The sequence below is a fragment of the Oncorhynchus nerka genome, linkage group LG23 (genome assembly GCF_034236695.1).
Source record: "Oncorhynchus nerka isolate Pitt River linkage group LG23, Oner_Uvic_2.0, whole genome shotgun sequence".
NCBI lineage: Eukaryota > Metazoa > Chordata > Actinopteri > Salmoniformes > Salmonidae > Oncorhynchus > Oncorhynchus nerka.
In genome coordinates this window covers 57,469,570-57,492,173 of record NC_088418.1, presented here as the reverse complement: position 1 = coordinate 57,492,173, position 22,604 = coordinate 57,469,570, and the positions used below count along the sequence as shown (strand labels likewise).

Sequence of the window (22,604 nt, the reverse complement as noted above, 5' to 3'; positions counted from 1 at the left end):
CAAACACGGCGAGTGGAGTTTAGACCAAAAATCTCTATTTTTGTCTCATTAGACCACATGACCTCCTCCCATTCCTCCTCTGGATCATCCAGATGGTCATTGGCAAACTTCAGACGGGCCTGGACATGCGCTGGCTTGAGCAGGGGGACCTTGCTTGCGCTACAGGATTTGAATCCATGACGGCGTAGTGTGTTACTAATGGTTTTCTTTGAGACTGTGGTCCCAGCTCTCTTCAGGTCATTGACCAGGTCCTGCCGTGTAGTTCTGGGCTGATCCCTCACCTTCCTCATGATCATTGATGCCCCACGAGGTGAGATCTTGCATGGAGCCCCAGACAGAGGGTGATTGACCGTCATCTTGAACTTTTTCCATTTTCTAATAATTGCGCCAACAGTTGTTGCCTTTTCACCAAGCTGTTTCCCTATTGTCCTGTAGCCCGTCCCAGCCTTGTGCAGGTCTACAATTTTATCCCTGATGTCCTTACACAGCTCTCTGTTCTTGGCCATTGTGGAGAGGTTGGAGTCTGTTTGATTGAGTGTGTGGACAGGTGTCTTTTATACAGGCAATGAGTTCAAACAGGTGCAGTTAATTCAGGTAATAAGTGGAGAACAGGAGGGTTTCTAAAATAAAAACTAACAGGTCTGTGAGAGCCGGAATTCTTACTGGTTGGTAGGTGATCAAATACTTATGTCATGCAATAAAATGCAAATTAATTACTTAAAAATCATACAATGTGATTTTCTGGATTTTTGTTTTAGATTTCGTCTCTCACAGTTGAAGTGTACCTATGATAAAAATTACAGACCTCTACATGCTTTGTAAGTAGGAAAACCTGCAAAATCGGCAGTGTATCAAATACTTGTTCTCCCCACTGTATGTATGTAGGAGAATGTGCAGGTGTCTTTTTGTATCTCTATGTGTGTAGAGGAATGTGCAGGTGTCTTTTTGTATGTCTGTATGTGTGTAGGGGAATGTGCAGGTGTCTTTTTGTATGTCTGTATGTGTGTAGGGGAATGTGCAGGTGTCTTTTTGTATCTATGTATGTGTTTAGGGGAATGTGCAGGTGCCTTTTTGTATGTCTATATGTGTGCAGGGGGATGTGCAGGTGTCTTTTTGCATGTGTGCAGGGGAATGTGCAGGTGTCTTTTTGTGTGGGGCTTTGTAGTGCAACAATATTTTTATGGTATGGGCTGATTGTTACATGTAAGAGCCATTGTTGCATTTGGAAATGTCTCGGTCTGGAATATAGACGGCAGCCCTGCCTCTGATCTAACGAGGCATTTTGCTCTGCGGTAGACAGCTTTGAGGGGATTTCAGAAGAGGAAGAGTGAGATTTTAAAAAGGAGAAGATTTGATTTGGCAAGCGTTGAGCAGAGAAAAGGTTGCAAAGGAGTAAAACAAAAAGATGTGCTTCAAGCTGAGTCCCACCCACTCAAATGCTGTGCGTCTATTTCAAATTGGATATAGGAAACCAAAGCCCTGAACTGCCACTGTGTAACATAAACAAATGCCTCAAATGTAGCTAAAGCTGTGGAATTAGCTCTTCATATGAAGATGCTTCTCTTTCTGCTAAAGATTGAAAGAAATGTGCATTGGGTTATCTAATGACTTTGCTTTCATTTATTCTTTCATACTGTATGTCCGTTACACTAACCTTACAGTACATCCAGCCAATCATTTTGCTCTCATCACTTTCATTGACAAGATTGACATGGTTATTGAATATGAATGTTAGTTCTTTACATCAGCTTGATGTCACAGTCTCATTTACATGCAGCACAGGTACCCACTGGGCACAGACGTCAGTTCAACGTCTAGTTTTGATTTACATTTGGTTGAGTTGACAACTAGCGTGAAATCAACAGCAAATAAATTGCAATGTCATTGGATTTATGTTGAAATGTGGGTGAGAAAAGACTAAATGCCCTCACGTTGATGACTTTTTGCAAATACAATTATTTTTCTACGTTGATTCCAACATCCTCACAGATTTTTGGGGGGTTGAAACGACTTGGAAACAATGTTGATTCAATCAGTTTTTGCCCAGAGGGTAAGGACATAAATGTAGCTAAGATCACCTTTTTTTATTTTTATTTTTTTACATAGAACTCTGTAGTTAGGGAAATGATTACACTGCATAGCAACAAGGCAATCAATGAGAGTAGAGAATGGGAGAGAAATGTTCATCTTCTCAATGCCAAACATAATATTTTATATTATTTCAAGCTGCATCACTGTCTCAAGGGAGGTTAGTGGAATTATCACATAATGGTTCTGCTTTGTGGGAGTTATTACCCTAACGCCGTTATTGGAGATTATCAGAGGTGAGTGACATAACCACAGTCATCATATAATACACTGAACAAAAATATAAACACAACATGTAAAGTTCCCATGTTTCATGAGCTGAAATAAAACATCTCAGAAATGTTCCATAAGCACAAAAAGCTTATTTCTCTCAAATGTTTTACACACATTTGTTTACATCCCTGTTGGTGAGCATTGCTCCTTTGCCAAGACAATCCATCCACCTGACAGATGTGGCATATCAAGAAGCTGATTAAACAGCATGATCATTATTACACAGGTGCACCTTTTGCTGGGGACATTAAAAGGCCAATCTAAAATGTGCAGTTTTGTCACACAGCACGATGCCACAGATGTCTCAAGTTTTGAGGGAGCATGCAATTGGAATGCTGACTTCAGGCATGTCTACAAGAGCTGTTGCCAGATAATATAATGTTAATTTCTTCAACATAAGCCGCCTCCAACATCCAACCGACCTTACAACCGCAGACAATGTGTAATGGCCTTGTGTGGGCAAGCGGTTTGCTGATGTCGATGTTTTGAACAGAGTACCCCATGGTGGTGATGGGGTTATGGTATGGGCAGGCATAAGCTGTGGACAACGAACACAATTGCATTTTATCATTGTCAATTTAAATGCACAAAAATACATTGATGAGATCCTGAGACCCATTGTGAGGCCCATTTTTTTTAAAGGTGTCTGTGACCAACAGATGCATATCTGCATTCCAAGTCATGTGAAATCCATAGATTAATGGCTAATGAATTTATTTAAATTGACTGATTTACTTACATAAACTGTAACTTAGTAAAATCTTTGAAATTGTTGCATGTTACGTTTGTAGTACGTTTACAGTATATACGGTATAATGCATTAGGGGTGAAAACAACATACTGTATATACTGCAGCCAACAGTTACAATATCCTCTTCTTCTCCTGTGGGTTTATGGACCTCTGTAAACCAACATAAGCGTGCTGGCTACTCTGATACAACATCTACAGTGCATTAGGAAAGTATTTAGACCCCTAGAATTTTTCCACATTTTGTTAATTCTATAGTTTTTTCCCCTCATCAATCTACAAACAATATCCCATAATGACAAAGCAAAAACAGGTTTTTAACAGAAATATCACATTTACATAAGTGGTCAGACCCTTTACTCAGTACTTTGTTGAAGCACCTTTGGCAGCGATTACAGCCTCGAGTCTTCTTGGGTATTGGCAAGCTTGGCACACCTGTATTTGGTGAGTTTCTCTCATTCTTCTCTGCAGATCCTCTCAAGCTCTGTCAGGTTTGATGGGGAGCTATTTTCAGGTCTCTCCAGAGATGTTGGATCAAGTTCAAGTCCAGGCTCTGGCTGGGCCACTCAAGGACATTCAGAGACTTGTTCCGAAGCCACTCCTGTGTTGTCTTGGCTGTGTGCTTAGGGTCGTTGTTCTGTTGGAAGGTCCTGAGCGCTCAGTTTGGCTGGGCGGCCAGCTCTAGGAAGAGTCTTGGTGGTTCCAAACTTCTTCCATTTAAAAATGATGGAGGCCTTTTTGGTACCCTTCCCCAGATCTGTGCCTCAACACAATCCTGTCTAGGAGCTCTACAGACAATACTTTGACCTCATGTCTTGGTTTTTGCTGTGACATGTACTGTCAAATGTGGGACCTTAATTGAATTTACCACAGGTGGACTCCAATCAAGTTGTAAAACACCTCACGGATGATCAATGAAAACATGATGCACCTGAGCTCAATTTTGAGTCTCATAGCAAAGGGTCTGAATACTTATGTAAATATGGTATTTGATCTGTTTTTTCTTGTACATTATGGGGTATTGTGTGTAGATTGATGAGGGGGGGAAAATATGTAATCCATTTTAGAATAAGGCTGTAACGTATCAAAATATGGAAAAAGGGAAGGGGACTGAATACTTTCCGAATGCACTGTCTGTCCTCTTCAACCAATACGGTTGACTGTTGAGAGGGGGTAGGGAGAGGAGGGGGACAGGGGGAGGGAGAGGAGGGCAGGAGATAGAGGTGTGATGGCTCTCTGGTCAGCAAACATGCCTTCATTGTATACATTACTAATACTGTGCTATAATTATTAATTGCTACAGCATGACCTGAGACGCCTGTGTACCTTCCTAATCACTGTGTCAGAAATAATCCCTCTGCCCACATGTAACAAGGCAGGAAGCTCTCAGCGTCTCACCATCATCAACACCTCTCACTCACCACAGGAAAGTCACAGGAACATCTGTTATCCAGGGCGAATGTGTCACTGCCCACGACACACCAACAACAACCTGCAGCACTGAGGAATTCAGCCAAGACATGCGATACTGCCTCAGCATAGAGACACTGACAAGCTTCAGAATAACTGCAACTGGAACTGCAATGACTAAGACTAATGACTGAAACACTGCTGTCGCAATGTGAAGGAGCAAATATCACCTTCTGTTGAAGTTTTAGACACCAATCAAGTTTTTCCTTCTCATTACTGAAGTGCTGGACTGGTCAAAAAGTGGTGGTGCAACAGAAAAACCCAAAGATCATTTAAGGGAACTTGGTCACCGGTGGTCATTCATTTCAGAGCAATTACGAAGCATGATGTCCATAGTGAGTTGTTATTGCATTGTAATTGTTTCTATGTCTAAGTATTAAGGCTGGTGTTGGGTGTTGTGATTCGGTTGGTTAGTTCTGCAGGCTCCGCTGGTCTTGGGGAGAGGCATAGTCAACAGCAGCAGCAGTGGAATCTCTCTAAGAGAGCCTGGATGGTGTGCCCTCTGGCCAACCATAATAAGAGGAGCTGTCATGGGAGAGGGCCAGGAGACATCAGCTCCATTTGCAGTTAAGACACAGTGGAATCTCTCTAAGAGAGCCTGGATGGTGTGCCCTCTGGCCAACCATAATAAGAGGAGCTGTCATGGGAGAGGGCCAGGAGACATCAGCTCCATTTGCAGTTAAGACACAGTGGAATCTCTCTAAGAGAGCCTGGATGGTGTGCCCTCTGGCCAACCATAATAAGAGGAGCTGTCATGGGAGAGGGCCAGGAGACATCAGCTCCATTTGCAGGTAAGACACAGTGGAGATGGATCACGCAGCTGAGCCGCTGTCTGTGTCCAGACAATTTAGCTCTGAACTAATATCCTCCTGACAGGGTTTAGGATATGTTTCTACAGTAATGTTTTGTCTATTCATAATGGGTCTCTTATGTTGGATGTTTTTAGGGAAATTCAGTTCAATCTTGATATCGGATGACTCGGAATTGTGTGGTGGAAGACGTATCAGATAGGCACTGGTGCTGACCCTGCCAATAATTGATATTGTCCATTAAACCTTTTGCTACAGGTCAAATAACTATTCTGTATATTCTGCCCCATCCTGATTGCTGGTATTTACAGTCATGTGACATTTAGAGTCTGAAGTGTATACATTAATATGCTTTTCTTTTGTAGTTCTCTTGTGGGGACTGCAGCTGCACTTGTCTTGTCTAAAGGTCATTTGACTATTGAAGCTTTTACAGACTTCTAATGCCCTCCTATTCATTTGCATATTTTATGCATTACCGAGCTTTACAGCACGACTTGGGCAATTAAGCACTTGAGCGATTTCTCAAGGGTCCCCACCTGGACCTGAACCCAAACAACCCTTACATCTCTCTCAAGTGCATTCATATCGTGAGCATTTATCTTAATAGAATTCATTCTCAAATTCACGCAGCATCACCAAAATAGTTTGAAAACGGCATCAGTCTGATGGGTGCTGGAGTGATGGGAAAAACAAGAAACATACAGAATGTTCTTAGCCTTCCCCCTGCTGGTAAATGGAGAACTACACGTCAGTAGAAATTATTAGGGACGGGACTTTTTCCTGCTCATGTATCCAGGAGCTCCTGTGGACCTCATTTTATTTTTTAGCCTACAGTTAGGGATATGCTTGACTTGACCATGTGACCACTGGGATATGTTTAATTCGACCATTTGACCTTACTAGGAGTAAATCCTGGCTGTGGACATGGTCCTGTGTCACAGTGTCACCTCCTCATCCATTTCAACAGGCTGATTTACTACGGTCTTTCTTCTAAGAGTAAAGGTGCTGGGTAGGTCAACAAAAAGACTGGAGTTCCTCTCTACCATGACCCTTCCAGTAAGGAGACGAGAGACAGGCTGTGGTGAGGTTTTCTTTACCTGCTGGACATTGTTCTCTCCGACTCAGGAACACCATCTGTTATTACCTTATGAGTTGATTGTGTAATGTACTGAGAGACAGGTGTTAAAACTTGTTCACTGGGAATATCATCACCTTCTCTCATCATCCTTTATTTGAATATACTGTTCCTTCAGTGAGACAGGGAAGGGTAGAATACCTCAGGTGCCCATCTGGTTTTAGAGGAGAACGTTTCAATTCAACATATTGTGTTCGTAAAGCAAATAACTTGAAAGTCAGAGGGCAGTCAATTAATCATGCCCTCCAGCATTGCCTGATATATCAGTGAAATGTTTGAAGTTACCTAATCAAGGTGGTGGTAATAGTGATGTGAAGTGGGTAATTAAAACCGCTGGCAATTTTAGATTTTCATTTAGATTTCATATCAGTCATCAGTCATATTTTTTATGATCATGAGCTGATAATATAGAAGCAGTAATTGTAAAACAAAACATTTAACCCAAATTATAATTTATGCATAGACCATTAGTTCTCAGCAGTAGAGTACTGATATAGCAGATATTGGTTGAGCTCTGAAATACATACTGCAAAAACATTTGTCATCCACAGTCAGTAAGCTGAGGTAGAATGGTGTAATTCTATTTAATAATAGCAGACTCGTTTCTGAAATCCCTTGGTTTTTCCACTTATTTTCCTTTATTCCCTGCCTTCATCTCAGAGGACAGGCCAACCAAAGCAAAGCCCCTGGATTCCTGAGCAAACCACTATGCTCCTTGGCCCTGGTAGCGAGAGTTCTGAATGTTATTGTAACTGACATCATGTGACTACAAAGAGAACAGAAACTGTTGAGAGGACAATGGAGAGACGAAGAGAACCCTGAAATGCTATACTGCACTGTAGTCTATTGTATGTGGAGTGGATGTATTTGAAGTGGGCAGATATTGGTGTTTTACTCTTGTCTGTGATGAAGCTGTCAGACATTTACTGTGTATACAACATGTGGAATGCAGGTGGATTCTAAGACAGAGTATGATGATAATGAAGCTGAAGATGATGATGGAGACGTGGTATTCCTCACAGTAGTGATAGTCTCAGCCACCATCGTTGTCTCTGTGTGAGGTAGCAATAAGCCTTGGGACGAGGTTACGATATGACCATGATGACCATTATGCAAATGGACCATATTGGAAAAGACGGAGACCACGAGGATGATGATGATGATGATGATGATACTGGACAGGTTTTACAGGTTGTAGACCAGCTGCAGCCAGTCTGGTGTTAGCTCTGCCTCAGCCAGTAGCACGGTGAGCGGCAGGCCAGCCACTAACAGAGCAGCCATTCCCTGGGTCTTGATAATTTCCAGATGACAGCCCAGACAGCCTGGCCAGAGGGCACTCAGTCACAGACAGAGAGAGAGGGGGGAGGCAGAGATAGGGTAGGGGAGGAGAGAGAGAAACAGACAGACCGAGTGGTGGAGAGGAAAGGATGAAGCAGTTGCATGTGAAGTGGTTTAGCAGTGCTATAGTCAGCGTTCTTACCTCATTCTCCTGAGGGTTGTTTGTACACAGCTCTCTCCAGCTGGGGCCTGGCTGGCTGCCTTGATTAGCTGGTGACTGATCCACATTCAGATCCCATTGAGACAGACAGACGACAGGGCAGTGTCAGTGTGTGTGCGCTGGGCCGAGAGTCAGCATGATGCATCGGTGGGGTCTACTCATCACTGTGTTCTACTGCCAGCTGTTCCTGGCTGCTGCTCAACACTGGAGGAAAGGTAGGACACCTGAGCACCTCACAGAGTTTAGGCTGACTTCAGGTCAGTTTGAGGGGTCAACACAGACACGTTCATAGAAAGTTCATTGTTGTTGTGTAGACGATTTCAGAACTAAGAGCAATAAGATGTAATGAACTGCATTTTGGAATCAAAGGAAAACATATACAATATGGTTATGTATTAAGTACCGTTGTGTGTTATTATAACTGAACATTTAGCTGCCAAATAGATTATTTAGGTGGAGTTAACTAGACAAAAACAAATGTATGCAGACTTTTGTTCTGATGTGTTTGCAGACTTTTATGAGATTTTATGTTTTTTGAAGAAAAGACAAATGTTTTGTTTGCTTTGGCAAGGCTGTGGGTGTTAGTCTCCTGTATGTATATGATTGTGTTGACGAGAAGGAGAGAGATTATATTTTCAGAATATCTTTCAACAAAGTTCCCAGCGAAAAACAACTTCATGTGCCTTCTTGTAATTGGGTCCAAACATTTGGATCCACATTCATACATTTTCCCTCCCTCCCTCCCTCCCTCCCTCCCTCCCTCCCTCCCTCCCTCCCTCCCTCCCTCCCTCCCACACACGTCAATGTTTGCTTCCTTAGAAATGTCGACGGCCAAAAATAGATCCCTCCAAATTAAGGAATGTAGGAGGGTGGATTTCAATCACTGAATCAGTCACATGATGTTGAACCTGCTTCAGGAAATGCGACTTAGCTCAGGTCTTTGCTGGCAGATGAGATCCAGTCATATGCATGATGTGTCTGTGTGGATACGAGCCTGACATGATCAGATAAAATAATACAAACTTTATTAGTCCCAGAGGGGAAACTGGTCTGTCAATCAGTCATGTGTCTCAGTATCCATTCTGAATATATTATTACATTATTACATCCATGTCATACTAGTACTAAGCTTATCTACTGTATGGCTATTGAATGTCAGATCGCCCCTAAAGACCACATCTGAATATTTATGATTTGATAGAGGGGACATGCAGACAGTGATTTAGAATAGGGGACAAACTGTAAGTGTAGCCCATGTGACTGTCTCTGGCCCACTGTGTCCCTCTGACTGCTGCCACATTCTTCCCCAGCTGTTCTGACTGCAACAGCTTGGAAAAACATCTGCATGTCTGACTTGATGTATTGTTATCCCTTCAATATTGTGACATATCTTGTCCCATATTTGGAGCTCTCAGGTCTTCAGTCCACTGGGAAAGTTCTAATTAGGACATATACTTAGCTTGCTCCGGAGTGTGTCTATTCTGTGGAAAATATCAGTTTAGAAATGTGTAAACTGGTTAAGAAAACATCATTCATCAGTTGTAGTATGGGAAATGTTCCTGACTTTGGTTTTGGCTCTGACTTTAATCCAAATAACCATTACTGTAAACCTGGAGGACAGTGACCTCTGTTTTTGCTGCTTTTCTCAAATCAAGACACAATTCCAGCCAGGACCATTTAGCACTGATTGTAATGAATGGCTTTGTGTTTTCCCCTGGCTCATTGCATGTGCTTAGAGGGAGATTACAAGTTCCCTGCTTGTTTGTGAGGACACAGGGGACAGTGTCCTAGCAAACACTGGTTATTTAGTCTAGCAAACACTGATTATTTAGTCTAGCAAACACTGATTATTTAGTCTAGCAAACACTGGTTATTTAGTCTAGCAAACACTGATTATTTAGTCTAGCAAACACTGATTATTTAGTCTAGCAAACACCTATTATTTAGTCTAGCAAACACTGATTATTTAGTCTAGCAAACACTGGTTATTTAGTCTAGCAAACACTGATTATTTAGTCTAGCGCTACAGTGGGCCGAGAAGCAGGAGCGATGATTGGTTTCGTCTAGCTCAGAGCTTTGAAAACGGAGATCTGCTTTCAGAGGTGGGATCATCCACTTTAAACCAGCAACCACTTATTCCATATGTGAGCGGCTAGATTTGGAAACCGAGTCTACTGTGTATCAGACGACTGTGTTGGCCCGCTGAGCTAAAGCCTAGGCATTACACAAGTCTTCCGGTCTCAGGCAAGGTTACACATCACATGGGCATTGAACATAGATGTTTCTTTGTGTTGCTGTTGTTCTGCTGAGGTGAAAAGAAGGTTCCCTCCTGTTCTTCACTTCTGACTCGAGCTCAACACAATGGACTCAACGTATCATCTGTGTGTGGAATTCCAGCTCCACCTACCTCCACTTATAGATACACACTGGAAAGCATCAGGAAAGGATGTGCTCCTGGATGAAAGTCAACATTGGGGCTTAGGCTTTCCAGTACATACTGAATCATTATCACACTTGGATGCACAGTAGCACATATCAGCCCAAATCTGGGTGAAAATGATGACAGCAATGTCTGGCATTCCTCGACGCTGCTCCTTTAACCCTGTTTCTGAATGGGGAGAATAGGGCAAGTGTTGTCCTGTCGAGAGTGTGAGGCCTTGGTGGCGGGACAGTTAGAAGTTCAGTGGAGGGGGACTGGGAGTAGCAAGAGCTGGTCTTGGATCAGATTCCATAAGGAGTACAGTCGGAGAACAGTGAGTGGAATTGTGCTGGGTGTCAGTTGACCAGGAGCTTATTCCTGATCAGTTTCCATTGAGAGGGACAATGTTTAAACTATGACCCTCATTAAGCTCAGTGAGCCTATATTTCTCTTGGCTCAAACAGCAGATTACTGTACAGTGATTGGATATCTGGCTTAGATTAGTAACAAGAGCACGTTCTACAGTAGTAGGGAATCTATCCAAGCTCAGATAGACACAACAGCTACCAGAGAGTGACATTCTATGAGAGAATGAGAGTAAAGTATGGACAAACAGTTCCCTGCATGTTATGTTTTATAAAGCTCAGTCACAACCGCGTTGAACTCTTGACTGTTGAGAGGAAAACGTATTTTACCCCTAGCCACGCTGTGTTCCTACCATGACCTTTCTGTTCTGTCCAGGGCCCAGGCATTCCTCAGACAGACTGAGGCACTGCATGATCGATGGTCTGTTTGTGTCCACTTCATACATGCTCCGACTTCCAATCAAGCTTCTTATTTGGACCTTGTCTGTCTGTACCTGACCCTTCAACCCAAAAGCACATGGCCCTGTACTTTCAAAACAGTCCCTGCCAGGTATTCAGGGCTGTAATGAAAAAGAAAGCAAATAAGGTATTGAGGGAGAGATGCTGTTGCACCGGACTTTCTTTGGGTTGGGCTGGGTCATCTCTAGGTCATGTTAACAACATTTCTCAACGTGTCATATTGTTCTGTTGCGGTCAAATACTTGACCACAAGAATGTCTCTATGTACTGCAACTGCCTCTCAAACTGGTGAAGGGTATTATCATGTCACTACTGTGACTCCTGCCTCAAATCATCCACTCACTGTTCAGAAGCAGCTCAGAGTAATACAGAGGAAACACTGTTGAATGAAGCCGCTCAAAGTCTCATTATCTCACTTAATGTTAATCAGGCCTAGGTCATTTTTGAGAAAACAGGCGAGTCATTTGTAGATATAATAACTACTACATCTCCCGTACAGGTCAAAGAATAGGTGTGAAGGAGGTGGTTCAGTGAATGGTCTCATCTGAGATCAGAATACCTGCCTTAGCTGCATTTAGCTCAGGAGCTGCCTTTAACTCAGCAGTCTTGTGGTATGCAAGGGACCAAGGTTGGAACCCAGTTGGTAAGCTTGTGTCCAGGTGTTTCTCTGCTTCTGCTCCTGGTTAGCTCCCCTTATAAATGACAGAGCTGCCTTAGTCTGCGATTCTGAAGGCTGAGAGAGAGGGCTTTTATGAAGAGCCGACCACAGATCCTGAACTCTCAGGCCTGCTGCGGCACATATGCCCTGAGACTTTGAAATCTGACCTTCCTACCCTATAGCCTATGCCCTATAGACACACCTGGCTCTTTGAAAAGAGGGGGCATCTATAACGTGGGACACACTTGCGATTACCGGTGTCAGAGGTTAAAAGGTTTTCACCCGGTTTCACATAGGGACATCTGCTGCAGTTTACACCCTAGCTGTCTCCCACAAACCTGGGACCCGATAGTTTAACCTACGTAGACATGTTTACAGTATGTAGTAAGTGTATTTGACTATATTGTATACTGTATGCCACTGCGTAAATACTGCAACATGTGTTGTGTTTGACTGACCTCCTGGTCACAACAACAGCAACCATATTCACCCGCTCAACGGGAAATTCTGGATCTATTGTATTTCAGGACTTCTTTTGGTTTGCTTTTGGTTTAATGAGTCATTCAACTACTCAAAATGCTATCTCTCCTCTTCTCACTTTCTCTCCCCTTTCTATTCAGCCCTTTACCCATCAGCCTTCAGAGTGAAGCGTGGCACACACTCATTGGTCAACCCCACCTTCCAGAACTCTGTGGAAGATGTTAACCTGCTGTTTGAGGTGAGTCGAAAACAGCCATCTCTGCTGAAATTACATTAATGGGCTTAAAGGGGATTTAACTCATTGTGAATGTTACATGGAAACAAGAAGATTGTTGTCAAATAAAGTTAAATCTTCCACAAATGTAAAGTTGTATTGCATGCTCTCAGTCTGTAACAGTCTGGCTCTTCTCTTCGACCCACAATGGATCATCCAGAGACCCTCCTCTCAGATAGTTTTGACTTTATTACTAAATAATGTTCTGACATTGAACTCCATATCCCAGAGGTCCCTGCTTCTTCTTGTTGTTGAGCCAGACCATATCCACTGTGGGCACAACCCAGATTCATTCACACATACTACAGTTGGTATGTTGGAGCCCAAGAAGCAAACATTATGTCTGGACATATACTGCTCAACCATCCACCGCTCTGATGTTTGAGTGGAAAACATGGAGGTTATAGGTTATTCAAGGTTTGTGAATCTTGTGGGGTAGCAGCAAAACATGTTGCATCAGAATCAATGCCACTCAAGCTTTTATATTCGCCATTGCTTCTAAATAAAATATCTTAGGCATAACAAGTCAAAAATACCTGATAGCTCATCTCTTGTGCTTTTGGGAAGAATTCTTGACTTTCAGAGACTCTGTTAGTTACCTCAACGAGTTGTAGGTCCCGTAGGGACCCCTTTCTCCATGCTGTAGTAAACTCTTCTATCAGTCCTTGTCAGTGCCAAATATCAAATTGGCCCATAGACCCTTATGGAGATCTGAGAGCGCATAGAGTCTAAGGGCTGATTTGGAATTGGGCAATAAAGTATGGGAAGAGGCTACATTTCTACTGTTTGTTATGACAGAGCTCTGAACATAGCTGAGCAAACAACGGAAACCAAGAAGTACGTGTGCAGTAAGCAAAGTTGGAGAGCTCTTGTCTTCAGCAGTGGGCCTATGTGTGTAGGTGTGTGTATCTCCTCAGAGTTCCATTCAGAGAGAGAAGTGAAAGTTAAAGACGTATTGAATGTTTGACTCCTCTTCTCCTACTAATTGAAGAGCTGAAACGTTCCTGTTTGATGTGAATCCTGTGGGTACCATCGCTCGTCGTGCAGCAGGGACATGGAGGTCGAAGGTGGGAAGGGCCGAGGCAGAGAAGCTGTAGGCAAACAGTGCTCATGGGTTCAAACTTTCTGAATTTCATACAGTTGAACTTGGACAACGAGAGTCATGGTTGGAGCAGGAACGTAGTTTTGACCCACTGGGAAAGGGAAGCTGAAGCCTCAGTCAGCAGTCGTCATCAGTCGTAGTGTGTGGGTAAAATCACTGGGGAAACCAAACCAGGATTTTAAAAAACATATTACAACCTATGTGTTGTGGTAATTGCGTTGTTTGCTCTATAACCTGTTAGTTCATACGTCTTGACACCGTGATATATAGGCCTACGGCCGAGACAATAAGAAAACACTGGCAGAATAAACTCAACCAGGCCTTTGTTTCATCATTACAAAACCAGACAGCAACCTCTGTCCAGTGAAGTCCACAAAGCATATTGAATGTAACCAACAGTTACATGAACTACAGCATGGTCAAGCAAATGAATGTTTCTGACATTTTTGGACTACTTAACAGCTATTGATTTAGAACCATGGAGAGGTACCGCAAGTCGCAAAGAAACAGGAGCGGCCTCCACAATTCCAGCACTATTTAATCTTCGACATTTCAACATTATCAAATCACCTATGCTTAGTCTAATACAGTCAATACAGTCACAACTAAAAGACACCAAAAACGATTTAGTCCAATCAATGTGAGCTAAATATGATGTGGCTTTCCATGGTTCTGATTTCTCCCTCTCTCTCTCTCTCTCTCTCTCTCTCTCTCTCTCTCTCTCTCTCTGTGAGTGTGAGTGTGAGTGTGAGTGTGTGTGTGTGTGTGTGTGTGTGTGTGTGTGTGTGTGTGTGTGTGTGTGTGTGTACAAGTAGAAACGTTCACTCACCCTACTTGTAGAGAAATGCCAATGCCGTTCTCCTCTCTTTCATGTTGACGAAACGGTCTATGACTCTGTTATACAGTACATGCTTTTATTTTTTGTTGTCCTAGACTCCCTGGTTAAAATGCTTGCTCGCTAGACTAACTTCCTTTCATGGGAAACATTAGCTAGTTAACATTAGCCTTCTACATCTAGCTACATATTGACATTCCATCCTCTCAGGCCAATGTATGAATTTATCCAAATCCCTATCTCCACCGATGGATAATTTAGGAAAGGGACAATTTTAGCTAGCTAGCTAGCCACCGAAGGACAACAATACAACGAAATGCAACAATTCAAGTTGTTTTTGTCAATGACGTTTGGGTCTCGATGTGATGTGATAGGAGTGAAGCCAAATCCAAACTGGCTTCCCTTGACACTTTTTTTTGGTGAGCCAGGACCATTAACAATTTAGCTCAACACTGATTGGCTATTATTTTATCCTTTTTTTTTAAATCAAGGGAGGACAAATGCCAAACTATTTTTGACCATACATCATCAGATAGATAGCCTACACATACAGAGACAAAGGGGCACAATTTCACTCGCTTTAATGTTTTCTCTGGTGAGATGCATTCCGCCTCTGAAAAACTGACACATTACATTACATTTAAGATACATTTATTTTAAACTTTTTTTCTTGGACAATTTTTTGGGGGAAGCCTGACTTCCCTTAGCATCCATGAATGCATGCCAATGGGAGTCAGGTTACTCTATCCATGGAAGGAACGGAAACTTCTTTTTAAGGTCTTAATTATTGAGTGTTTAGTCCGATTCAACAGAGGAATAAGCAGCAAACATATTTTGTAATGTATTGTATGACCCCTACTGGTAAGAGCTTGACTTGTGTTCCAGTTATACCATTGGTGGCGCATGAGATGAGATTCACCCTGACTATGTGTGGGAAATTGCTCTGTTGATTCAATCAGTCAATTGATTAAATCAATCAAATAATCTCAGAACATGAAGGTATTGAGATGACAGATGGACATATGAAAAGTGGATCTGACAGAACCTGCAAAGAATCTGATACAACTGTGTCTGTCTTCTAGATCCTGCTGGCAGGCCTGCAGATCGAGGGTGAGGACAAGCCCTTCGTGATCCCAGACATGGAGCTGGCGTCTCTGAGGTCGGTCCAAAAGCTGGAGGTTATCTGTGAGGACGTCCTGCCCAAGAGACTATCCGAGATCAGACGTCTGACCTCCCACCTGTCCCAGCGCAGAGGTGCCCTGAGCAGGGAGGACTTTGAGCGCACAGTGCTCACTATGGTGTACACTGCCCAGACTCTGGCTCATACCACCTCCCAACACCAGAAGGCACTGTGGGGAGATGCCCTGCTGCAGCTGTTCAGGGCCATTCAAGAAGATCTGACGCCCCTATCCAGAACACCTCAGCACAACTAGTGTTATGGACACGTGGACACATTCTTTTAGATACTGTAATATACTGATCATTTTATATTGTAACACAAGTCACTTTTTGGCAGAAAATTTAAAGGATATTTTCTATTGAGTTGTATTGTATAATCAAAATGACTGTTCTGATAATGTAATATGTTTGGTTATGATCAAATGATGATATGATCTAATCATATTGAAAGGAGGATGTGGGAAAAGGAGGGATGTGAACAATATCTTGTTCATGTTCTATCTATCGGATTCCGCCTTGTTCCAAGACTTCAGATGTAAACAAACATTTTCAATATTTTATCAGTCACTCTGTCATGATTCATTACAGGTCTTTATCAAATCTTCTGTCATAATCTTCTCAACTGTTTATCACAATCACAATCTTTTCCCAGCACTGTCCTGTTGCGAAAAGGTGCTTCATGAAAAAAATAGTCCCATGAGGTGCAGAAGTATTGTATTGAACTGTAACATTGAAGACAGGGGTATCAATTTACTCAGCTTATTTCTCTGCAATTGATATTATAATAAAATAATGATCAATATATATATATATTTGAACTGTAACATGGTTATGGCCATGTTATGAACCAAGCTTAAACACTGAAGAAGACAGTTCAGCTGAAAAGTATGTGTATGCTATCCTGATGCAGTAAAAACATAATTTATATATAATGAAGTAAGCTTTATGCAGCATCTTTTAGACTGCAGACCCATTACAATTTTTGGGGGCTTATCTGGATTCACAGGTTTTACGCACCAACAATACTTTTTGGAGAGCACTATGGTCCTCTTTTGATACGGCCTTGTTATGATTATGTGCAAATGATTGATATGACTTGAGGATGTTCATTCACATTTGCAAAAACGTGGGTAGGGATTTGCCTCAGTCCCAAACTGTTTTCATTTTGGAATTAGAGGATTTTAGCTGCTCTCGCCTGCAGGGAGACATCCCCCAGATCTACACATTCCCCAGATCTACACATTCCCCAGATCTACACATTCCCCAGATCTACACATTCCCCAGATCTACACATCCCCCAGATCTACACATCCCCCAGATCTACACATTCCCCAGATCTACACATCCCCCAGATCTACACATCCCCCAGATCTACACATTCCCCAGATCTACACATCCCCCAGATCTACACATCCCCCAGATCTACACATTCCCCAGATCTACACATCCCCCAGATCTACACATTCCCCAGATCTACACATCCCCCAGATCTACACATTCCCCAGATCTACACATCCCCCAGATCTACACATTCCCCAGATCTACACATCCCCCAGATCTACACATTCCCCAGATCTACACATCCCCCAGATCTACACATCCCCCAGATCTACACATCCCCCAGATCTACACATTCCCCAGATCTACACATCCCCCAGATCTACACATCCCCCAGATCTACACATTCCCCAGATCTACACATCCCCCAGATCTACACATTCCCCAGATCTACACATCCCCCAGATCTACACATCCCCCAGATCTACACATCCCCCAGATCTACACATTCCCCAGCTCTTCAATGGCTACAAAGAAAGACGAGTGCCTAATCTGTGTCCTGTTGGCGATATAGTCCCCCGCTGCTAGAACAGACTTTCCATTGACATACTGTTGCCTACAATGTTTCTCACTCTTCCACTGCCTACAGATGACAGGTTCAGGGTGGCGGCCATTTTGCATGGAAAACTCCTCTCCTTTTCTGTGTCCAGTTGCTATTGTTTCCGGATGGTGATAGAACTGGTCTAGCTCTCCTGGTGGTCATGCCCCGTGCTCCCGGTAGAGCCCACTAGAGCCCTCATTGATGAGAAACTGCAGATTGTGGTGAAGAACATTTTTCCCCAAAAAAGAAGATCACACTTCGTTCCTTTCAGCGCTCTGAGGATGGGAGGCATTCGGCCATTATGCCAGTGATGAAACGGGGATGGTCAAAGGTAAGAAGAGGTATGGTTTTGGGCTTGTGTTCCTACTTTGCCAGGTGTTACTATCTATGTTTGTGATACTTCATGCGAAATGAAAAATTACAATATTTTGACTGGTTTATCAACTGTACAAATTGCTATAGTAAAGCAACTGAGTTGTGTTATTGTCACGTACCGTGTGTGAAGTTGCCGAGGACATCCGTTTTGGTGGTTTTTATGTGAAACATGACCCAGGTACACACACCACACACACACCAAATTACATAATATATGCCTCTGCTCCAGTATGAATTCTGAATTATTTTCAGTTAGCTCTCCCTACATAGTTGACTGTTTATTTTCTCTGTGTCAGGTTGAGGAAGAAGGATATCCATACTCCACTGCTGGTTCAGATCTCTGTGTACAGTGGCCACATCAGCCAGGACTTCAGTGAGCAGGCTGCTGTAGCCTGTACAGTCGTAGAGCGCTGGTGTATGGCCCCCGTAGTCCAAAAGATAGACATCTACAAGGACGGAATCCAGGGAACCCTTTTTATACCAGCAGGTGACTAAACAAGATATTTTGTACGCGATTAAATATCCTAAAACGCATTACGGTATATCATTAGACCAGAATGTTGACCTTGAAGTGTGACGGACTGTTAAATATTGGATGCAAGTGTAACTATTTGACTGTATATGTTTTCCTCTATAAGGTCCTGGACCATTCCCTGCTGAGCTGGATCTATCTGGGGGAGGAGGGGGTCTGTTTGAGCATCGCTCCTCCCTATTAGCATCCGAAAGCTACGTCTCCTTAGTGCTGCAGTACCCCACGGACGTCTCTACAACGGTTGCCATAGGATGCAAGTACTTTGAGGTATTTGCACAGTTCATTGTGGGAAAGATGCAAGAGGCCTGAAGTGTGTGTGCTCTGGAGTTTGTTGTGAACCTGCCGCCCCTACTTCAGACAGCCTTCACTATGCTGAGACCATACTCAGGTGGCCAGTGATAGAGGCTATGTTTGGCTTCTCACTGGGAGTCCTTATCCCTGGCCGTTTACTCTGATGTCATTAACATGATTATTCCACACCTTCCTCTTTGAAATGGACTTGTTTGATTGATAACCAGTTAATTAGTGAACGCAAATACTGTAAACAATTATTTCACAGGTGCTCTGTAGACACACCCCTCTCCTATTTCCCAACATATTTGTTGATAATTCCCCTCTCTTCCAGCCCAGATGTATGGTGTGTATACGTGGCAGCCATGTTTTCCCTTTCAGATTGTCGCTTGTGTCAATAGCTGACAAGTACAACACATGAGTGTGTTTTAACCTATTCTAAAGCAATGGGAAATGACCTCATTTGGAGTGCACTGAAATTATAGTTGTATTTTGCTCAAATCCCTAGAAATATGCACTTTGATGAGAACAACCATTTGATCTGGAGAGACACGATCCAGCCCATCACTGAGAGTGGCCCTAAAGTAGAGGTGATGGTATCTTTCAGACTGCATTGTATGCACACTATACTGTATGTATTTGTACAGTGAGGAACTGACATGTGTGTGGACCTATTTTTTGGCACCATAGGTCAGGAGGTTAAAGTGTCCATTACTGATGGTCATTGGAGAAGCTGACCAGAACTGTGCCACTACAGAATCTGTCCAGGATGTACATTTTAGTTATTTAGTAGACATTTGTCCAGAGCAACATACATTAGCAATTAGTGTTAGTCAGTTTGGGGATTCAAACCAGCAACCTTTCAGTTAATGGCCCCACACTTTTAACCCCTAGGCTACCTGCCACTACCTGATAATGCATACAAGTTGGCACACTAAAAGGCCTATCCCAGATATCACCTGACCTCTGACCTCTATTCACAGATGCACAGTACAGTATGTGGGAGAGGGCAGGGAACCTGTGTCTTACCCTGGGGCTGGTCACCTGATCAAACCTTTCTACACTCCTCTCTTCCGCTCCAGCAACTCCCAAGAACAGGGGCAAAGGTGAGGGATTTTACAGAGCATCTCTCATCTGCTCCGACTTACTGTAAGGCTAGATCAAGGACACAGTCGATAGTATCACTAGACATTACATTACAAGTCTCTGAAAGGGATTCATGAGTATTTTTACCCTACTGTAAAACTGTATTGTGCTGTTGCAGTGATCATGTTGTGGGGAGAGCAGCCCAAATGGAGGAGGCTCCTGGAGTTCCTTCAGAAGAACCTGTACCAAAGACAGGACCCCTCTGTCCCCTCAGAGCTGTGAGATCCTCCTGGACTATCTCCATTATAGTCGTCGCTTCTCCAGCTTCATTATCTGTCTTGAAATTAAGTAGAGACAATATTGGTTGGATTTGTTTTTACTCACCAGGTGGCAGCATTGCACAGTCTCTTAAATGACTGGTCTGCTGCTTGTAGTTGTCATAGTAGTCAATGTCCTGACAATTACAAGGAGGAAGAAGAGGAGATGGTCGACATCGGCCTTTCATCAAAGTCCTTATAGGGAACCCTTTCTGTTTAAAGACCTTGGATCAGACCTTGGCTGCTCGGTCACGGTTGAGTTGCGGTCTTCTAGCCAACCTGGTTTGGATTCCAAACTCCTGTGAGGTAACATGACGTGTTATTGATATCAGCTGAGTTGAAGAGAATGAACACCGCTGCCTTTTAACTCTCATCAACCGCATACTTTTTCATTTTTTAGATGTCACCCATATATTCTCAGTTCAGATTCCATTCTGGCAAAGGGGACCGATGGCCTAAACATCTCCATGTGCTGCACATATGTATATTAAACCAATAACCTGGTCTGGATCTGCTTGTGCTGTGTTGCTCCTATGGTCATTATCAACCCAAACAATCATGCACAAATAGATCTGGGACTACGTAGGCTACTAAACCAATGCCTTGTCTAGTGAAGAAGGATAAGTTCCCAATCTGGCAACCTGCCATGCCATTAAACTAAGGCCTTGTCTAGTGATGAAGGAAAAATACCCAATCTGGCAACCCGCCGTGCTGTTAAACCTTTACAGACTCAGCAGCCTTGTGGTGTGACTTGGCATCCCCCCCCTTCCCCCCTATTATTATGAGGAAGTAATCCAGCGCCTGTATCCCATGCATCAGACACACTCTCCGGCCCCGCCATGAAAAACATTCCACTGGCAGCCCCTCAGCACGGCCAAAATGGGCCAAATTCCTACTTTTGAAACTCCATTGAAAGAATATGTTCATGTTGTGAGCCGAAAAAAGAGGAATAATAGATTAAAGCGATTTTAAAAGAAAACATTTGCATTAATCATTGTCACACATGGCGGCGGTAGAGAAGAGGACAGAGTGGAGGGGTTTAGATGGTTCTGGTTTGGTTCAGATGTTCTGATTTATGAGCTATAGAGCCAAGCACAGTGTGATGCTATTACCCAGATAATGATGCCACCTAGTGACCATGGCAATGTACAAACCCTGTAACTCTGGATAGGGTCCATACCATGTTACGTGGGCAGCCCACAGAACACTAGATCTAGAATCCCTACTCCCCAGGGGCTGATAGTGAGGTAGGATTTTAGAAATGTGACCCCACCCACTTTTAGTACAGAGGTGGAAGGGAGGGTTGAAATATGTCCCTGTCCATCCAGAGTTTTGACAGACTGATATAGCATGTAGAATGGATATGGAGCCTGGCTTTGACAGTGAGATGGGAGAGGGGAGATGGTGCCAACAGCATGTGCGTCTCCGCTTGTGTGTGTTAGTTTCCTATGTGTTAGTCAGGGATTGGGATACCTCAGTGTATCCAACAGCCAATTACACAGTATGAGGAGGGTAGAGTCCAACCCATAACAACCTACATTAACAGCCTGCATGAGCTCATGAGATCAGCCTGAAACTAAATAAACACACTACCAATACTTTGAATCATGTCACCAAGAATAGTTAAAACTACGTCTCAAAACAGATCAAATAAATATAAGCTGTTAAGTACATTTACGCATGCCATGCGTTCATTTGATTGGGTTAATATATCCTTCTGTCACTGTTTTTGCCCTCAAAGGTGAGTTTCACAGCATAGACTGTCAATCTACTTCTTGCCAAGCACTTGCCCGCTTTGATGTGGTTTCTTGGGGAAGGCTTCTCCTCCAAAACCCCATAATGCTCAGTAACCGAAGCGGCCACATTTATCACAGCTCTTGGAATTCTGGCATTCTGCTCCATGTTCCCACAAAATGAATTTGTTGTGCATAGCGCCCCTGACACAGTTGATAAGCGATGGGAGATAGTTGTCAAGGAGGGAGTGATGAGGCTTAGGCATGAGGTGGTTCTCTCCTACTCCCCCCTACAGCTCTTATCTAGTATTGTTATGTAGAGATGCTTAGTTCTCATGAGAGTTCTGGTATTGTTATGTAGAGGTGCTGGGTTCTCATGAGAGTTCTGGTATTGTTATGTAGGGGTGCTGGGTTCTCATGAGAGTTCTGGTATTGTTATGTAGGGGTGATGGGTTCTCATGAGAGTTCTGGTATTGTTATGTAGGGGTGATGGGTTCTCATGAGAGTTCTGGTATTGTTATGTAGGGGTGCGGGGTTCTCATGAGAGTTCTGGTATTGTTATGTAGGGGTGCTGGGTTCTCATGAGAGTTCTGGTATTG

General features: G+C 43.1%; 2 protein-coding genes across 3 annotated transcripts; both read left to right on the top strand.

The window, feature by feature from the left end:
* The first annotated feature begins 7,775 nt into the window (after positions 1-7,775).
* LOC115107103 (protein FAM180A-like) lies at positions 7,776-16,392 on the top strand. Its single transcript, XM_029630488.2, has 3 exons — positions 7,776-8,236; positions 12,543-12,640; positions 15,696-16,392. Exons 1-3 carry the CDS (start codon positions 8,158-8,160, stop codon positions 16,044-16,046), a joined length of 528 nt encoding a protein of 175 aa, XP_029486348.1. The 5' UTR covers positions 7,776-8,157; the 3' UTR covers positions 16,047-16,392.
* A 1,044-nt stretch (positions 16,393-17,436) lies between these two features.
* On the top strand, positions 17,437-21,245 carry LOC115107104 (bile acid-CoA:amino acid N-acyltransferase-like). 2 transcript variants are annotated; one of them, XM_065008428.1, is made up of 5 exons: positions 17,437-18,002; positions 18,343-18,533; positions 18,685-18,845; positions 19,853-19,975; positions 20,134-21,245. In XM_065008428.1, exons 2-5 carry the CDS (start codon positions 18,464-18,466, stop codon positions 20,134-20,136), a joined length of 357 nt encoding a protein of 118 aa, XP_064864500.1. In that variant the 5' UTR covers positions 17,437-18,002; positions 18,343-18,463; the 3' UTR covers positions 20,137-21,245. The 2 variants fall into 2 exon arrangements, with proteins under 2 accessions (XP_064864500.1, XP_064864499.1); XM_065008427.1 differs by having other exon boundaries at positions 17,437-18,533.
* The last annotated feature ends 1,359 nt before the right edge of the window (positions 21,246-22,604 follow it).